The sequence below is a fragment of the Dicentrarchus labrax genome, unplaced genomic scaffold, assembly GCF_905237075.1.
Source record: "Dicentrarchus labrax unplaced genomic scaffold, dlabrax2021, whole genome shotgun sequence".
Lineage (NCBI taxonomy): Eukaryota > Metazoa > Chordata > Actinopteri > Moronidae > Dicentrarchus > Dicentrarchus labrax.
The window spans coordinates 23,700,972-23,719,531 of NW_026136703.1; the positions used below are offsets into that span (position 1 = coordinate 23,700,972).

Consider the following 18,560-nt stretch of genomic DNA (forward strand, 5'->3'; position numbering starts at 1 on the left):
CTTCAGTACTTCCTCATACTGGTGCAACGACAGCTTGGGGAAATTCATCTGTTCTTCTAGGATGGAGTTGAAGAATTTCTCTTTTCCTGTTTTGAAGTAATTCATAAGGTGGTTCTGTGGGAAAGAAATTGTGCAAAACAAAACTTAGTAACTTTTTTGGTCAAACAGTTTTTTCCAAGGTACAGAAAGAACTTAATTCTCAATTGAAATATATGAATAAACTTGTGATTAAGTGAAACAGCTACCTCTGCAGTGTCAGCTGTGATTTCTATAAGAAGGTTTAAAGTAAAAGCCTCCATTTTTTTAAGTTGCTCCACAGTCTCCTGCACAAGGGATCTTGTGATGCCTTTACTTTCGGTCTGGACGTGCTTCCTGAGAGGAAAAATCATAAATTTATTATATATTTTCTTATAATACATTAAACCTTGTAACTTTGTGGTGATTCATGTCTTCTAACTGCATTTCTATAGTGTGTTGGCTGCTCTTATGTGTTTTATTCTAAATGTTAAGGAACATTAAGTCTGAACTGAAATAATCGTTGGCAAAGAACCAGAAATACTCACTTGAGTTCATTACAGGTGGTCAAAGTCTTGAAGAAGTGTATCGTTTGTGGTTTGTCCATTTTTGCTTGTTTTCCAAGAATGTCATTCTGCTCAGTGGTGTACCTACAAAATAAAAGATAATATGCTGTTTAAACAACACAACATGAGGGCTGAGTGAAAATTAAAGTTGTTTTTTAATGCAAAATCTTGTAGATAAAGAATTTATTGCTAAGATAAAATAGATTCTCACCTCTGCAGAAACGTCAGCAGCTCTTGGAAACAAACTTCTCGGACGTCATTAGATAGTTTTGAGCTGATTTTTTGTGCGTCTTTGGGCATGGCATCAATGCACTTATAGAGAAACAAACACAATATTATTATACAACAAATAAAGAAACAGACAAATAAGAAAAACAAAGCAAATAAATATCTAATTTAAAAAAAGAGAAATGTTATCAGAATTTGTCATTATAAATATATAAAGTTTTTCAATTTTACAAAAGATATAAATGGACAAATACATGCACATAAACATTTTCTTTCCCATTGGCTCTCAGAGTAACAACAGAAACTCTTATAATTTCTGGTTTATTAAGTACCTGAATAATGTCCACATAAAATTCAAGGTAAGTTTCTTCGTCACAGTCACGGCTTCTCTCAATCTGCAAGATTTCCTCCAGGGACCGTCTGACCTCTTTCTGTGGACGAAAAGAATATATATATATATATAAAGCCAATTGCCCAAGTCAACATCAAATGCGGCATATACCCAGGAGATGCGCTATCACCACTGCTATTCTGCATAGGCCTGAACCCCCTCAGTGGGATCATCACAAAGAGTGGTTACGGGTACCAATTCCGAAGTGGAGCAACAATTATGGATGACATCAAGCTGTACGCCAGGAATGAGCGAGAAATCGACTCACTGATCCACACCACCAGGATCTACAGCAACGACATAGGGATGTCATTCAGATTGGACAAGTGCGGCCGGATGGTCTTAAAGAGAGGCAAGATGATCAGAACTGAAGGGGTTGACCTACCAGAGGGCAACATAGGTGATATCCAAGACAGCTACAAGTACCTTGGTATGGAAACCATGAGGAAGCTGCAAGGAAGTCAACCACAACCAAATACCTCCAGAGAGTAAGGCAGGTCCTGAAAAGTCAGCTGAATGGCAGGAACAAGATCCAAGCCATCAACATGTACGCACTACCAGTCATCAGATACCCTGCTGGGATCATAAGCTGGCCAAAGGAGGAGATAGAAGCCACAGATATCAAGACAAGAAAGCTCCTCACCATGCATGGAGGGTTTCACCCCAAATCCAGCACCCTGAGACTGTACGCTAAGTGGAAAGAGGGAGGCCGAGGACTAGTGAGCATCAAGGCCACTATCCAGGATAAAACATCAAAAATCCAAGAGTACATCAGAAAAATGGCCACCAAGAATGAACTGCTAAGTGAATGTCTCAGGCAATAGGAACCCAATAAGAGTGCGGAGGAAGAGGAGCAGACAACCTGGAGGGACAAGGCCCTACATGGCATGTACCACCGCCAAACTGAAGAAGTGGCTGATATCGAGAAGACCTACCAATGGCTGGAAAAGGCTGGACTCAGAGACAGCACAGAGGCATTGATTGACTGACCCAAGGTGCAGACTATGCAAAGATGCCCCTGAGACAGTCCAGCACATAGTAGCAGGGTGTAAGATGCTAGCCGGTTCAGCGTACATGGAGAGACACAACCAAGTGGCTGGAATAGTGTACAGGAACATCTGTACCCAGTATGGAATAGAAGTACCCAAATCCCAATGGGCCGCACCACAGAAGGTGGCTGAGAACAACAGGGCCAAGGTGCTGTGGGACTTCAGCTTCCAGACTGACAAACAGGTCCTGGCCAACCAACCAGACATAGTGGTGGTAGACAAGGAGCAGAAAAAAGCGGTGGTGATAGATGTGGCCATACCAGCAGACGCCAACATGAGAAAGAAGGAACACGAAAAGGTTGAAAAGTACCAAGGGTTGAAAGAACAGCTGGAGCAGATGTGGAAGATCAAGGCGAGTGTGATCCCCGTGGTAGTAGGAGCTCTTGGGGCAGTGACCCCCAAACTGGGGGAGTGGCTCCAACAGATCCCAGGAATAACATCAGAAGCCTCAGTCCAGAAGAGCGCAGTCGTAGGAACAGCTAAGATACTGCGCAGAACCCTCAAACTCCCAGGCCTCTGGTAGAGGACCCGAGCTTGAGGATGACACACAGATACCACCCCAAGAGGGTGAGAGGGAAGTTTTTTTTTATTTTTATTTTCTATATATATATATATATATATATATATATTCTAAGTGGAATCTTTTTTATAAAGGTTTAAAAGCTGTTTTTGCCATACATTTCTGTTTTTCTGTATCTTCATCATCATGGATTATGCATAAAATTAGGCAATATTGGTTGTTACCTAAAGCAAGTAGGCCTACAAGAATGAAGCTCCCTGTAAGTGAGCTCCCCTGAAAGACATGGTATAGTTTACACTGTATGAGCACCCCTAACAAGTTACTATTCTTACCTGCGCATTGTCAAGCAGTTTGTTCTTTGCTTTTTCCACCCATTCTGTGTACAGCAGAAGGTCAACGTTTTTTATGGGATCCATTTCTAGAAGTTCAGGAGGACGGAGCAGCTCCGAACTGGAAAAATACCACAAACACCAACATCAGAACTGCAGCAGGTCTAACCAGGGATTCGGGGATGAATGTGGGACAACCATCAAACATGTCCTCTTCAAGTTTGCACTGAAGATTGTTAAAGGAAGATACAGTTCAATTCAATTCAATTCAATTTTATTTGTATAGCGCCAATTCATAACAGAAGTTATCTCAGGACACTTTTCAAATAGAGCAGGTCTAGACCGAACTCTTTAACATTAATTACAGAGACCCAACAGTACCACCATGAGCAAGCACTTGGCGACAAGGGCAAGGAAAAACTGCCTGTTAAAAGGCAGAAACCTAGGACAGATCCTCCGGCTCTAGGTGGGTGGTCGTCTGTCTCGACCAGTTGGGGTGAGAGAGAGAGAGAGAGAGATAGAGAGCGAGAGAGAGAGGCAGAGAGAGAGAGAGAGAGAGAGAGAGAGAGACAGACAGACAGACAGGTGCACAGCAACAACAGTATTGGCAATGGCAGTCAAGCAGGACCGTGGCAGGAGGCTCCACCAGGATCCATGAGAACCTGCGAGACGAGAAAGCACAAGAACTCCGGGGAAGAAGTGGAGTTAGTAACATGCATTAATGGGACATGAATGAGTGCATAAAGAGAGAGGAAGGGAGGAGCTCAGTGCACCATGGAAAATCCCCAGATAGTCTAGGCCTATAGCAGCATAACTAAGGGATGGTTCGGGACTCACCTGATCCACCCCTAACTATAAGATTTATCAAAGAGGAATGTTTTAAGCCTACTCTTGAATGTGGTGAGGGTGTCTGCCTCCCGAACCACAACTGGAAGCTGGTTCCACAGGAGAGGAGCTTGGTAACTGAAGGCTCTGGCTCCTGACTATAGGAACCACAAGTAGCCCAGCATTCAGAGAACGTAGTGTTCTAGTGGGGTAATAGGGTACTATGAGCTCTTTAAGATATGAAGGGGCCTGACCATGAAGAGCTTTATAGGTGAGGAGGAGGATTTTAAATTCAATTCTACATTTTACAGGGAGCCAATGCAGAGTAGCTAGTACAGGAGAGATGTGATCTCTTTTTCTAGTTCCTGTCAGTACTCGTGCTGCAGCGTTCTGAATTAATTGGAGCGTTTTAATGGACTTATTGTCGGTATACATGCAGGTACAGGTTGACTGATAGATACCTCAGATATGTATGTAGGACCCACTTCATCAGCGCAAGGGTATTCTGGAAGGAGTGGACGCGCTGGAGAAGATCACTGAGGTGATCAAATGTCTGATGATGGTAGCAATCAATCAGATATTCCATTTGCCCCGTGGGATCCAGCTTCCCCAGCTCCTTGCGCACAGCTTCCTGCACATTTAACAGGTGCTGCTGAAGGTTCTGGTTCAGATCTGCTGGTGGCTTTGGGAAGTGCAGCAACACAGATCTTTGCATTAGTTGTTCCAGGTTCTTTTGTCCTGAGAAACGAGATCCATCCTCAGAGTCATCAGTGTCCACGCCGAGAAGTTCAGCCAGTTCAGTTGTCTCAGGAAGTAGCTGACCTGTGCAGACCACAACATGAAAATTTCACGGAAATCAGATCATAATCGCATCTCAGCACTTATTTCCTGTTGCCAATAGGTGCTGCTATCACTATATCTGAATATTATCACATAGACGTGTTCAGGACTCTTATTAAACATGTGAAGTTTCATTGAGATTGGACCATGTACACTGAAGTAATGAGGACGTGTTCAGGGTGGGACTGTTACAGAATATGTGAAGTTTAGTGGAGATTGGACTGGTTTTTAGGGGGCGCTATCGAGCCATTGTGATACACCCACAGACAACATCCATATAAAATGTAAAATGCTGCCATGTGAGACATGTGTGCCAAGTTTCATGAGGTGTTGAGCCTGTTTAGCTCGCGCAAAATGCAATAAAATGTTAAAACAACAAGGTGATGCTTGCCACATTCCTACGGCAACACGGTTCAGTTAAAATTCATAAGATGTCATTGTCAACATTATGAGGGTCTTCTGACCAAATTTCACCTAGATGTGTTCAATCTGCTGGGAGAAATACATTAAAGTGTAATAAATTCCACCACTAGGTTGCGCTCTCACTATTAGTGAATATTATCACATAGAAGTGTTCAATTCAATTCAATTCAATTACATTTTATTTGTATAGCGCCAATTCATAACAGAAGTTATCTCAGGACACTTTTCAAATAGTGCAGGTCTAGACTGAACTCCTTATAACATTATTTACGGAGACCCAACAGTACCACCATGAGCAAGACCTTGGAGACAAGGGCAAGGAAAAACTTCCTGTTAAAAGGCAGAAACCTAGGACAGATCCCTCGGCTCTAGGTGGGTGGTCGTCCGTCTCAACCAGTTCAGGGTGAGACTCAAACATGCCGAGTTTCATTGCGATCGGATCATGTACTCAGAAGTTATGACAAATCCCTCTTTTATGGCGAGTAGTTGAAATTCCACGCCACGTGTACATTGTTCGACGGAATATTGTAAATAGCACAACTTTTAATCGGGAATGTCTTTAGATGGCTGTGTCCGCATCTGAAGTTGATCTGATCAATTCCCTAGGAGGAGTTCGTTCACATACGTGTGTAAATTGGCCGCTAAATCCAAAATGGCCGACTTCCTGTTGGGTTTAAGATAGGGGGCCCACTATTCCACGGGAAAGCCTCCAAATATGCGATTTGTTTATGAGGAAAAATAAGAAAAAGAATAAATTCAATTACAATAGAGCCTTCGTACAGTCAGTGCTCGGGCCCTAATAACAGGTTTATTTTTTCGTAGGGAGAGGGAATCGAATAAAATCAAGTCCTATTAAAAGTTTACATGTACATGTTAAACAACTGATAGCCATGTTCTCCTTCACTTCATGCTCATGTTTACATAACAAAAGTTCCTTTTCTCTACCACTCCCTCAGGTGAATTCAGGTTACTCTGGATTCCCAAGCAGACCAGGTTGATCTGGTCGGAGTGTAGTATTAAACTTTTTTCTGTCTTCTGTTGTTATATGTTTTTCTATGTACTTTAATGTACATTTCACGACACACACGCACACGCACACGCACACGACACACACGCACACACACGCACACACACATACATACATACACTGGCTCAATGACCTCATTTAAGCTGTAAAAATCTACACTAAAAAGGCACACAGTAGATAATTATGTAATGCTTGTATTTCATATGCGAATAAAGCGTGCACCCATAATATTAACAATAATAACAATAATATGTCTTACCTTCTTGTTTGTCATTGCTGAAAAGCCCTGTTAAAGGTTTCCTATCACTCCTCGAAGATTTTCTTGAAAATTTCCACATTTTGAGCATTAATGGTTTACTGCAGACTGTCGGCACAGTAACGTTCCTACTGAGAGGTGTGTTTGTGTGATTGTGCCAGCTCTGTGATGCCTTTATAGCCAGGGGGAACCAACCGGGTGCCACCCCAGTTGATTGACAAATCACTACACGTCACGTCCAAAACAGCGCGATTTTTAAATGCAACCAGAGAAGGCAGAATAAACATAACAATGAATATTTCCAACTTTTTTTAAAAAAAAAAATCAAATCAGGCACAGACGGACCCTAGCCCAGTCATTCTCATATCAATGGCATCTTTATTTGATCCTTGAGCTGAGTCTTGTGTCTAGCGTTTGTGATGTGCAGCCTTCTCTTTGTTTTACCAAGACTTTCGCCACAGGTATTTTTTTGGGCTTTTATTGATAGTGACAGCTGAAGATAGGCTGGAGGTGGGGGGCGACATGCAGCAAAGGGCTGCAGGTCAGATTTGAACCCTGGGCCACTGCAGCAAGGACTCAGCCTCAGTACATGGGACGCCAGCTCTACCAACTGAGCTAACCGGGAACCCACCATGGGTGTTTTTAATTTTCTGAATTAATGACGGTTCATTCAGAAAATGGTGCGCTGGTTTAATTGCTGCGCAAGAAACTGAAAGTAAAACTTAGGTCCATTTCCTCCAGCCACTTTCTGTTCGTCATAAAGCTCTTTTTCCTGAGTTTAACAACAGTCTAGGAGGCATGTTAAGTATCAGGTTTAAGTATCCCAATATCAGTGCCTGGTTAGCTCAGTTGGTAAAGCTGGCAACCCCTGTGCGGAGTTGCTGCAGTGTTTGAATCCGACCTGCGGCCCTTTGCTTTATTATGCTTAGTATATGCCTCCCCCCTGGTAAAGCCTTGACCAGCCTCTGGCCACCTCTTGTATAAAAGTCTAGTTCCGCCACTGCCAGCTGACCCTTCATAGGTCCCGCCCCCTTTTTTTCTTCCAATGACATAAATAAACAAAATATAACTATATACAGGAATTTGACTGAACTTCCAAAAAGGGGCGGGGCTTAAGTTGGGTCAATTATCAGGCCAAATGTTGATTTTATGGCACAAACACAAACTTTGTGTGTACTGTAACTGTATACGGCAGTTCTTCTATCAAGGCCAAAGCCGCACTATAGTGGGAACATTGGGCACAGATGTGTGTAAGAAACATCCTTTACTTCCACGTGAGACACTCCTTCTGCATGCTCACTGTGAGCTTCATTGCATCGATGCTTTGGCACTGCAGCAGCTCTGGGGTTTTCAGCAGCATGAGGTTCCACTGTTGGACATCAGGGACCTGAAACAGACCCACACATAACAGGTTAGCATGTTGCTAATGGGTAAGTAAGAAGAAGCAGTCTGTTATCAGTGATTAAGACCAAAATGTTGATCTCACCAGGTCTGAGATGGTGTTGTGAAGAAGCTCAGCATCTGCGGTGATTGTTTGCCCAACAGTAGCACTCCAACACCTCGCCAGTTCACTCTGGTTTCTTTGGACAAGATGTTTGAGGTAAATGTGAGCGATGAGTCTGTAGGCCTCAATCATGAAATTAAATCAAGAAATGTCAAAAAGACTGCATGAATTTGCCAGTTTTGTATTTTTCTCACTCTGAGGCTTTACAAGAAACAGGCAGTGTATTACTTTATGTAATGTACTGATGTTGGCCATGCACTGTTTTGGCACTCAGAATATTAAACATTAAGAAAACTATTTAAATCACTAACTAATAGGAAACAGTTAGCCAACAGTATTTTCAAATCTGAAAACATCAAAAGAGAGCATGAATTATGTATTGTCTTTACTTTGTTGTGTGAGTTGTCGCTGCAGACATAAATCCACCAGCATAGTCTTTGCACATTTTGAAGCTATGAGCTACTTTGTGAATGCTGTGCATTGCGTTGTGGGACAGTAGCTTCCTTCGACATCATACTGAAAACATGAAACACAACTTTAAAAAAAGAGAACGCATTAAGAATAGACACAAAACAAAACTCTTAAATGCTTAGAAAACGTTTAATCAGCTTTAGAACAAAGTATCCACTCAGATCATGTTTTCCTCCATCAGAGTCTCTTAAAAAAATTAACAGGGGAGAAGAAAAAATTCCCCCTTCCCTGAAAAAAAATATCTTCGAATAAAAAAAAATAAAAAAAAAAAAAAAAAAAAAAAAAAAAATTTTTTTTTTTTTTTTTTTTGTTTTTTTTTGAAGCCACCACCCCCCCCCTCCCCCCCCCCCCCTTTCCCTCCCCAACAAACCCCCCCCAAAAAAAAAAAAAAAAAAAAATTTTTAATTAAATAAATTAAAATAAAAAAAAAAAAAAAAAAAAAAAAAAAAAAAAAAAAAAAAAAAAAAAAAAAAAAAAAAAAAAAAAAAAAAAAAAACACTCTTAGTCAAACTCTACTCATTCTGTGACAGATGAGTGTGGCTGTGAGCTAAATTACTTGTTCATGAGTTACCGCTGCCTTTTCCAATATAACAGAAAATTCTCTTTAAACAGATTTGTTTCCCCTAAAATGACTGATGTGGTGCATTGTAAAATAAAATGAACACATATTGTATTGTATTGTATTGTATTGTATTACTTTATTAATCCCACAATGGGGAAATTTCCTTGTCACAGCAGCAATTACTTGAAATAAATAAATACAGATATAAAAAAACTACGATAAAAACTGAACTATGGTATGGTGGTAATTTGAAAAAAAAAAAAAAACAGAAACTACAACAGACCAGAGGAAAACCAGAGGAAACAAACCCAAAATGTCAGGCATGTTTGTAACAAACATAATGAAATAATGACCCTAGTTGGAGAGTCCCAACTTTTCTATTGTTGCTTTAATGTAATTCTAAAAACATTGATAAATATGTTCTGCAAAATAACTGATCTAAAGAATTTATTTGACATGAGAACAGTCCACTCAGATCATGTTTCCTCCATAGAGTCTCATTCAGAAACTCTGAACAATCTTCAACAGTGGAGAAGAAACAAAGTCTTCCCACCAGTTTCTTGCTCTGAAAGAAACATCTGAACTCTTCATCGTGGGCAGCGAGACCAAACTCTTTAGAAACACATTTCTCAAGTCAAGAACTAAAGAAATGATCCCTGAAAGTATAGTCTTGGTTTGCTCCGGATGTTTCTCAGGGTCTTATGTCTGGAGACAAGCACTTTTACTCCTGGTGACCTCCTGTGGTTCAGATACTCCTCCTACTATCACAGCATCATCAAGTAGACACTTCCAATAACATCATAACAGTCAAAAGCTAAAGAAATTATCTCTGACAGTATTATTGTCAGCACACTCTTGTACATCAGAGTGCACAAAACTTTAATTCAACATGAAAGAATTGTCCAAATGTATGTTACTTTCATAAATACAAATGCCCTGAATGCAGAACTTCCATTAAAATGGACTTAATTTTAGTCCAAAAACTCAATAAAGGCTGGTGTGTTCTGTCAGTGATGATGCTGTGACTAAGGAGGAGTGTTTGTCTGAACCACAGGAGGTCACCAGGAGTAAAAGTGCTCGTCTCCAGACATAAGACCCTGAGAAACATCCAGAGACAACCAAGACTATCCTTTCAGAGATCATTTCTTTGGTTCTTTATTTGACAAATGTTTTTGTAAAGAGTTTAGTCTTGCTGCCCACAATGAAGAGTTCAGATGTTTCCTTTAGAGCAGGAAACTGGTGGGAAGACTTTGTTTCTTCTCCACTGTTGAAGAGTGTTCAGAGTTTCTGAATGAGACTCTGATGGAGGAAACATGATCTGAGTGAGCATACTATAGTCTGTTAACCATAGACTTCTATCTTCCTTGGCTTTACTTAGAATTGTAACTGGTATACTACTGCAGTAAAAATGGTTCTTTAAAAAACCAGAAGTCCATAACTGGACCACCATTAATGTTTGAAATGTAGTAAAGCAGAAAAGTTCAGTTGTATGCGGAATGTGGAACGACAAACATGATCTGACTGGGTTTCAAAAAGGTAAAGATTCAAATGTTTCAGTTCCCCAGAAAAAAACCCTCAGTGGGATTATTTTCAACAGTGAACACCTTTAGACTCCCCTTTGTCCTTTTCTAGTTTACTGGATACTCAATGCAAGAAATATTTTTTAATTAATGGGAGCAGCCAATCTTACCGAATCCACGCTCTCTGATTTAATTGTGAGGTAACCCCCCCCTTTATCAAACAAACTTTGTCAGATGAGGTAATTCAGACATCAAGTTTTAGGCCAGAGATAAAATCCAGAGTAGAAGATTTAGATGTGAGATTATCTGAGAAGGTATTACTCATTGTCCACTCCTCAGTCCACCGTGCCAAACAGGAAATCAACTGGAGGCCAAACATGTGATCATTGCCTCTTTACTGTAAAACACACAATCTGCTTTTGTCCATTTTTACACAACTTCTGGACCGAGATATTATGATTTTCAAATCATGACCTAAAGAAATGATCCCTGAAAGTACAGTAAAACATGTTTTTCAGTAAAAGAAAACTCACTGAAAATAACTTCCCTGCAGTAATACAGAAAACATCTGGAACCGGCAGAAGCAGATTTCCTATAAAGACTATATTTTCTGAAAGGCCTATGTAAATGTTCCTATTCGTTGTACTTGTGGTTGTTGTGGTGTCTGTAACTTCCACATGACATTTTTCTTTCTTTCACTTTTGACGCTGATGCAAATTGGTGCATCAACAGTTGAGATACTTTCATTTTGCATCTGGCTCATGTTTTTGTAGAGGTTGTCATGTCCCAACACAGAAGTTACAGGTCAGATTGACCAAGATGTTTCTTTTTTGTGTCATTCTGGAGTGAAATAATGTCAAAACCCCATTTCAGTGCAAATGTTTTCATTGATAGAAAACTTTAAACATAAACCTCCCCTTGTGTGAATTTAAACTCTTTTTCTAATAAATGTGCAAGCTGTGATCAAAATGTAAACACAAGGATATCCATATTAGTTTTTTCATAAACTGACTGACAGTCGATAAGTTTACCTTTATTTTATGTAAAAGTCAGTACACTAGAGTAAAAAAGCTTCTATTCTGAATTAGGTTTGGTTGAGAAGTACAAAAAGATTCAACATTCATTCCTGACCACGAAAACCGCTGTTGACAAAACACAACATGTCCATTTAGTAGCTGTTCTGGAGCTTTTGATCCACGGTGAGGCTGATTTTATTTTTAGTTCTTTACTTGACAACTGTTGTTGATTTGAATCTGATACAGGAAGTCATGGTCCCCAGAGGATGATTTATGATAACTTTGATCTTCTGACTTTTCAGGTATTGTCTCCATCCGGTTAAAACTTGGTTTACACTTTGATTTTGGACCAAATAGCAGCAAATCCCCCCCCCTCCCCGCTGTATTCTAGAGTTAGGTAACATGCTAAAACAACACACTGAACATGGTAACATCAGGGGAGTCCTGATAGAGTTTCCACTAGTGATAGCAGGCACATGTCCCCCCTCACATTTCAAAATCCTATTTCTGTCTCCCTGACTTTTACAGTTTCACTTTCAGTCACTAATAGACCTCTAACCTGTGTCCTCTGACCGTCTAACAGCCAAAACGCAGACGTGAGAAGCTCTCAAAATGTTGCAGATGCTAATCATAGTTGCCTTCAGTTATTAGTGCGTTTCTCACAGCATTAAGGCTTTAGAAATAACAAGTGATTTGCTGGCTTTATGGTTCCTGCCTCTCAGGCAACACACAGACTGCCTTCTAGTAGAGTGCAGACACTATAGGAGCACCAGGTCATGACAGAAGTTATCTCAGGACACTTTTCAGAGCAGGTCTAGACAGTAATCTATTTTATTCTCTTTTAGCTATAATGATTATTGAGCTGTTTGTATTGATAATTTTCTGTCTAAAAAACCAGTGAAGATAATCTCACACCTACAAAAGAGCATTAAAATGTACTGAAAAATGTAAAATGTGTTTATTTGTGTTCGTGAAATCAACGGTTCAGGTTTGACACCCACATCTAAAGAAACACACCTTTGCCAAACTGTGTGTCTGTAAGTGGTAGTGGTGTTTAGGTGTGACCACACACACACACACACACACACACACTGTGTTTACTTTGTTGGAAAGCCACTATTATGAATGGTAGTTTAGGAAATCCCAAGCTGACGGCTGCAGTTACTTTGTTTACAAAGACATTGTCTGAAATGTAATTCATAAAAAGAGGCTGCCAATAAAAACTAATATGCAACCTTGAACCAAATTCACAAGAGATTTCAATCTCAAGGAACTTCCTGGGTAAATAAAGGTTACTGGGAACTACTGGTCATATATCACTGATTGTTTCATACAATTAACATTATATTTCATTCATTTCAGTTTGAAACAACGCTGCTAAAAGTTCAGTATTCAGTACAACTAACATATGGATCCAGGATTCACTCTGCATAAAGTTTGCAGCTGGATCTATTTATTGAGGATCACCCACTACGTCTGGCAACCTGCACTATGTGATGATGATGAATAAACGGCTTAATGTGTGTAAATTCTAATTTCTTCAGCCTGTTTTAATCAGAAATCACAGCTTTAAATTTAAATTAAATAAGCTGAGTCTGCTTAGGATGACCAAATGTTTTTGTTTTAAATTGAACCCTGACACAAATCTAAAAGTTTATATGATTCAAAAAATTATGTCACTGCAAGAAATTTTTTTTGTCCCACAGGGTGACAGAAAGGGGACATTTTGAAACCATTCAAGCTTTGATTCTCACATCATCAGTGTGAGTTCTCAGAGGAAGTATGCAAAGGTGCAGCACATGCGCGCTTAAATGAAAAGCAGGGCAGACTTTTTTCAGAGTGTGACTTAACCAACATCCTGGTTGTCAGATCGTTAAATGTTAAATTTTTTTTCACCTCAGCTCAGTGTTTCATCAACCTGCTGCAGTGACAGATGAACTCACACACTTGAGCACTGCTGCCTTTAGGAGCTATGTTATCGACGCTTCGCCGGTGTTTCTGCTGCGAATGCTGTGGATCCTGCAAAACAGAAGGTAAGAAAAACTGTTTACAGCATCGTCCAGGTTAATGACGTTATCAGCACGGTTTATGGATGTCTTGATGATATTGGCTGTAAAAGTGATGGGAAACATGGCTGAGCCAAATAGAAAAAAGTTGTAAAATGCACACATTGAATGTTTGTTTGTATATTAGCACACATTATATGTGTTAAAAAATCCTCATAACTTTATGTTAAATCTATATTTTTTCCTGTAGAGTAAGACAATTATAACTTTAGTTATAGTCTTGTAAACATACAGAACACTACATTGTATATTAAACAACCTTATACGGAAAATACACAGTGTAACATAATGTATGAGATCTGTATGAATCATTTGTGACATAATACACAAACATTGAAGTGTGAAAAGTGTTTCAAAGTTTAATTGTCTCAGGGTCACTGATAGTATTGTCAACCCTATGTGGACGAGCTACTGTAGCTCAAACTGCAGTTAAACAGTTAAAGCTGGTTCTGATAGAAAGGGGTCAGAACACACAGTGAATCACAGTTTGTTGGTCCGGGGCTGATCTGTGAATGTTTTAGCATTGAGATCAAAGTAAGTAATGTTACCAATACTGCTACTGATCAATGCAAGAACCTTTGACCTTTATTGAGGGGGGGTTATTGCCTTTATGATAGAGACAGCTGAAGACAGAGTAGGGGGGCAGAGAGAGGGGATGACACGCAGCAAAGGGCTGCAGGTCGGATTTGAACCCTGGGCCCTGCAGCAAAGACTCAGCCTGGGTACATGGGTCGCCAGCTCTACCCACTGAGCTAACCGGGTACCCAACCTTTGGCCTTTGAACTTTGACTGAGATAAGAGAACTTACTCCCACGAATAAACCCCTTTAAAGGTCCAGTGTGTAACATTTCGGAGGATCTATTGGCAGAATATAATATTCATAGATATGTTCTGAAAATAAGATTTATTGTGTTTTTGTTACCTTACAATGAGACATTTTTATCTACAGAGGGAGCGGGTCCACCATGTTCAACCACCACAACACAACAATTCTTACATTCAGGTGATTACACCCTGATGAAAACATACCTTTGAATATTATATTCCATTTCTGACAAAAGACATTTCTGATCCATTTTTTTATTCACAGAAGGGGGGTGAAAAGTAAAGAAATATGTAATAATTCAATTCAAATACATTTTATTTGTATAGCGCCAATTCATAACAGAAGTTATCTCAGGACACTTTTCAAATAGAGCAGGTCTAGACCGAACTATTTAAAACATCATTAAAAGGTACCCAACAGTACCACCATGAGCAAGACCTTGGAGACAAGGGCAAGGAAAAACTGCCTGTTAAAAGGCAGAAACCTAGAGAGAGTAATAATACAAGAGAGAGAGAGAGAGAGAGAGAGAGAGAGAGGAGAGAGAGAGAGTAATAAAAGAATAAAAGTGGCCAGAAATAGTGGCAATATTGAAAATATTCAGTCAGGCCATCACAACAAAACTAGGCTAAGATGAACAAAATTCACAACCTTATTTTATGCAATCATCCTTTTTTCTTTAATAAATCCCTCCGTCTTAGCAAGAGGTGAGCTTTCACAAAACTACATAATATCAAAACCAAATTATATCAAATTATTGCAGAAACACATACACCCCATACCTTTACAATAGTTTATGTATTTCACTTCCATCTCTGCTGTCTTGTCCAGGGCCTTGGCAGCATGTTCTACTGCATCCATTGTGGGAGATTTCCTGCGTCTCACTGCGGCCACTGGTAATCCTGTAATTACATATAGTGGCGTTTTAATGTAACCAGATACCACAACATCAACAAAATGCTGGGCTTTTTTATTGGGGATAGGTGGCACGCTAAACTTGAAACTGGAGTTCAGATCACTAATTATTTTCTTGTGTCACATTCATCACCATGTTCTGATCTGACAAACCTGAACAAGGTTGTGATTGTTTTCTAATCTGCCCTCTGCTATGGTTTGGTAAAGTTTGGTTTAGGTAAAAAAAAACTCCTTGGTTGATGTTTGGATAAGATTGTGGTGATGGTAAAAAGAAATCAGATTTTACAGTTGATACAGCAGGATGTGAAACAGCACATGGCACCACGAGGCAGATAAACAGGTAGTCAGAAAACCACTGCTGTTGTTTTTCTGTCGAAGGTGCACAGCCACACTTTGTCTCATTTAAGTCAATTTTTAAGCAGAAATAGTGAACATTTAATGGTTCCAGCTCAAATGTGATAACTTGATTGTCGTTTAATGATAGTAAATTGAATTTGATGGGCATCTTTCTAGGTTTTCTGACATGTTATACTCCGAATTATTCACCAGTTAAAGGTGGGTTTAGTTCTGCAGACCTATTTTATATATATATATATATATATATATATATATACACATAACTGTGTACTCACATCATCTCAAATGTTTTCAACAATGTTCAAACTCACCAGCTCGCCTGCCAGTGGCGTCACATGCCCTTTGCATTACATTTTTCCCCTAAATTTTTTAGATCTTTGGTTTTTTTACTCTTTTAACCAGATGAAGGATTTTAGTGGTCTGGATCTCAAGTTATCAGAGAAACAACAGCTCAGCTCGCAGCCCCTCTGGGACGTCTTTTGTCTGTTATGAAGCAGACAAAGGACAAAGGATGTTAACTGTGAACATGGTAGAAAATGATCAACACTAAAGGAATCCTAAAGTCTTTGGGTTGTTTTGATGTGAGAGACCCCCTAGTGGCAGAAATTACACATATAAGAAACGTGGCCATTAATTTGGGTCATATCCAATCCTAAATGGAATGTTTGACCTGTTGGTGGCGCTAGAGAAAAGGCAAGGGGAGCCCCAAAGTAATCAGGATTCATCCACTGCGGACCATGAACGTCTGTACAAAATTTCATAACAATCCATGAGATATTTCACTCTTAACCAACTCGTTACCAACATTGCCTCAGCCCTGTGTGTCTAAAAAAAGTCCAGCCTGTGTGTGTGAGTGTGTGTGTGTGTGTGTGTGTGTGTGTGTGTGTGTGTGTGTGTGTGTGTGTGTGTGTGTGTGTGTGTGTGTGTGTGTGTGTGTGAGGGCTTTCCACCAGTCTGGGATGATTTTAATGTACATCTCGAGCAGGAGGAGGAGCTCCTGCAGCTGCTTTATAAAAACCCACTGACTGTAAACTGAAACTCAGCTGTAACAGAGAACAGCCTCTAGGAGCGATCAGGGTGAGTAGCAGCTGCTGGGAGAATTAACACAAAAAGGCTGATCTTGTCTGTCGGGGAATTAATAGCTATTAATCTCAAGAAAGGCTCCAGAGCAACTTATTCCACATTACAGTTACTGTTAAAGAAAAGTTGTGGATATCTTCTCCAGGATCTTTCTTTCTTACTGTTATTCATTGATGCTGTTATTGCATGTTCGTTTTTTTTGCACATTCTGTGTGTTTTTGATGTTGATATAGCATCACTGGACACCAGGTTTTAAAGTTTCTCTCTTTTGTTGTGGTGTTTTGTGATTTTATTTATTTATTGATAAAAACAGAAGCTGTTGTTTTGTAGATTGAAAATATGCAGTTAGTGATCTTTTTAAACTTTCTTTTTATTCTTAACTATAAGAAACTATTATACAATCATTTCAAATGCACAAAATGACAGAAGCTTAACTTAACTTTTTATTGTTTCATTCACAAACATTTGCCATTTTCTCCACAGATTTGCCAGCAGGTACAGGCCAAACAGGTCAAGACGCCGTGACCTTGTTACCCTCAGCGACTGATGGACGCCGCTCGCCCAAGGAAGAGAAGCCCCAAAGAGGTCAGCTAACGTCACATATAGGAACATCCAGCCGTTAGCCATCATGACCACAGACTTGTTGAATCATGGGACTACCTCAGTCCACCTTTTTGCTTCCCTGTACATAACAGGAAGAAACATACATGACTGAGGAACCGGGAGTTAGCTGAGACATTCTGGACATTATAGTTTTATTTTATTAACTGTAGACAGGACGATTTCAGATTATTGCAGATATTATACAGTAATAACTATACACCTTATATCAATCTGTACTTAATAAACTAACAAAAGTAGAAACAGAGAACAATCTGAATAGATTTAAAACAACAACCTCACAGATTCTATGTATATCTGACAATAAGAGGGGTTTGTGAGCAATTTCCACTTAAATTATTGCCCTAATCTCCAAAATGGCAAAGTTTGGTGTCTTAATGTCGCCAAGTGCCTTCTCGTGGTGGTACTGTTGGGTCTCTGTAAATGTTATTCGGTCTAGACCTGCTCCATTTGAAAAGTCTCCTGAGATAACTTCTGTTCTGAATTGGCGCTATACAAATAAAATTGAATTGAAAATTTAATTAATGTGGCATCATGGAGCGATTTTTTAATCTTTGAGTGGTCTGTAATGGTCAAATTTTGTACAACAAATGCTATTAACATCTTATTAGACATAATATAATATACTTCTATCATAATGTTTTATTCCCTCATACACTCACATGATTAGATTTATGACTACACTCTGAGCTTTTAGATCATGTACGTCAACTCCTAAAAGAAACAGAAACAGGTTTATTATAGGAAGGGGTGAAGCGGAAAAGGTTAACTGGGAAAAGAACAGAGATATCATAGTAGAGAAAAATACCAAAATGCAATGAGGTCAAAAAAAGCAAAAGTAGTAAGCTGTTGATTTCCTTCGCAATCACTTAACATACCTTATAGTGTAGATAATATGATTAATACAGGATTATAATGATACCTCAGGTAGGACAACCTATATTTAGTATAATGTGAATAGCAATAACCTTTTAAAGTGACTGAAAAATGATACATGAATGCTGCATTACTCGATTCATTGTCTGATCAAAATTCAATGTACTACCATAGAAGACAAAGCTGGAATCAGATCTCTGTCAAACTATTAAGAAAGAGAATAACTAATGAAAATCAGCTGCAGCTTAAATTAAATATATAATAAATTCCTGGAAGTTTA

The 18,560-nt window shown here is 39.4% G+C and overlaps 2 protein-coding genes, 1 long non-coding RNA gene and 2 other non-coding genes across 11 annotated transcripts in view; 3 read left to right on the forward strand and 2 right to left on the reverse strand.

Moving 5' to 3' along the window:
- LOC127354911 (exocyst complex component 3) overlaps window positions 1-18,560 on the reverse strand; it is a 33,349-nt gene that overhangs the window by 2,392 nt on the left and 12,397 nt on the right. The window contains exons 1-8 of one of the 4 annotated variants that reach the window (XM_051385292.1): window positions 6,473-6,606; window positions 4,385-4,745; window positions 3,102-3,219; window positions 1,142-1,240; window positions 793-893; window positions 564-665; window positions 246-372; window positions 1-114 (exon numbers count right to left, since the gene is read on the reverse strand). In XM_051385292.1, the coding sequence (XP_051241252.1) occupies window positions 1-114; window positions 246-372; window positions 564-665; window positions 793-893; window positions 1,142-1,240; window positions 3,102-3,219; window positions 4,385-4,745; window positions 6,473-6,560 (1,110 nt within the window). In that variant the 5' untranslated portion in view covers window positions 6,561-6,606. Of the gene's footprint in view, window positions 115-245; window positions 373-563; window positions 666-792; window positions 894-1,141; window positions 1,241-3,101; window positions 3,220-4,384; window positions 4,746-6,472; window positions 6,607-18,560 lie in introns of those variants that run through there. The other 3 variants (XM_051385271.1, XM_051385282.1, XM_051385260.1) reach the window with 3 other exon arrangements.
- LOC127355021 (uncharacterized) overlaps window positions 113-18,560 on the forward strand; it is a 27,991-nt gene continuing 9,543 nt past the window's right edge. The window contains exon 1 of the long non-coding RNA XR_007881661.1: window positions 113-179. This is a non-coding gene — a long non-coding RNA (uncharacterized LOC127355021). The remainder of the gene's footprint in view (window positions 180-18,560) is intronic.
- LOC127361651 (small nucleolar RNA U3) lies at window positions 9,473-9,678 on the reverse strand. The gene has a single exon (XR_007884323.1). It is a non-coding gene; the product is annotated as a small nucleolar RNA U3 (small nucleolar RNA).
- On the forward strand, window positions 10,127-10,333 carry LOC127361659 (small nucleolar RNA U3). Its single transcript, XR_007884330.1, has one exon. It is a non-coding gene; the product is annotated as a small nucleolar RNA U3 (small nucleolar RNA).
- LOC127354868 (tumor necrosis factor alpha-induced protein 2-like) overlaps window positions 13,402-18,560 on the forward strand; it is an 11,579-nt gene continuing 6,420 nt past the window's right edge. The window contains exons 1-4 of one of the 4 annotated variants that reach the window (XM_051385157.1): window positions 13,440-13,575; window positions 14,558-14,611; window positions 15,263-15,327; window positions 17,267-17,368. In XM_051385157.1, coding sequence (XP_051241117.1) covers window positions 13,550-13,575; window positions 14,558-14,611; window positions 15,263-15,327; window positions 17,267-17,368 — 247 coding nt within the window. In that variant the 5' untranslated portion in view covers window positions 13,440-13,549. Of the gene's footprint in view, window positions 13,576-14,557; window positions 14,612-15,262; window positions 15,328-17,266; window positions 17,369-18,560 lie in introns of all 4 variants that reach the window. The other 3 variants (XM_051385163.1, XM_051385172.1, XM_051385181.1) reach the window with 3 other exon arrangements.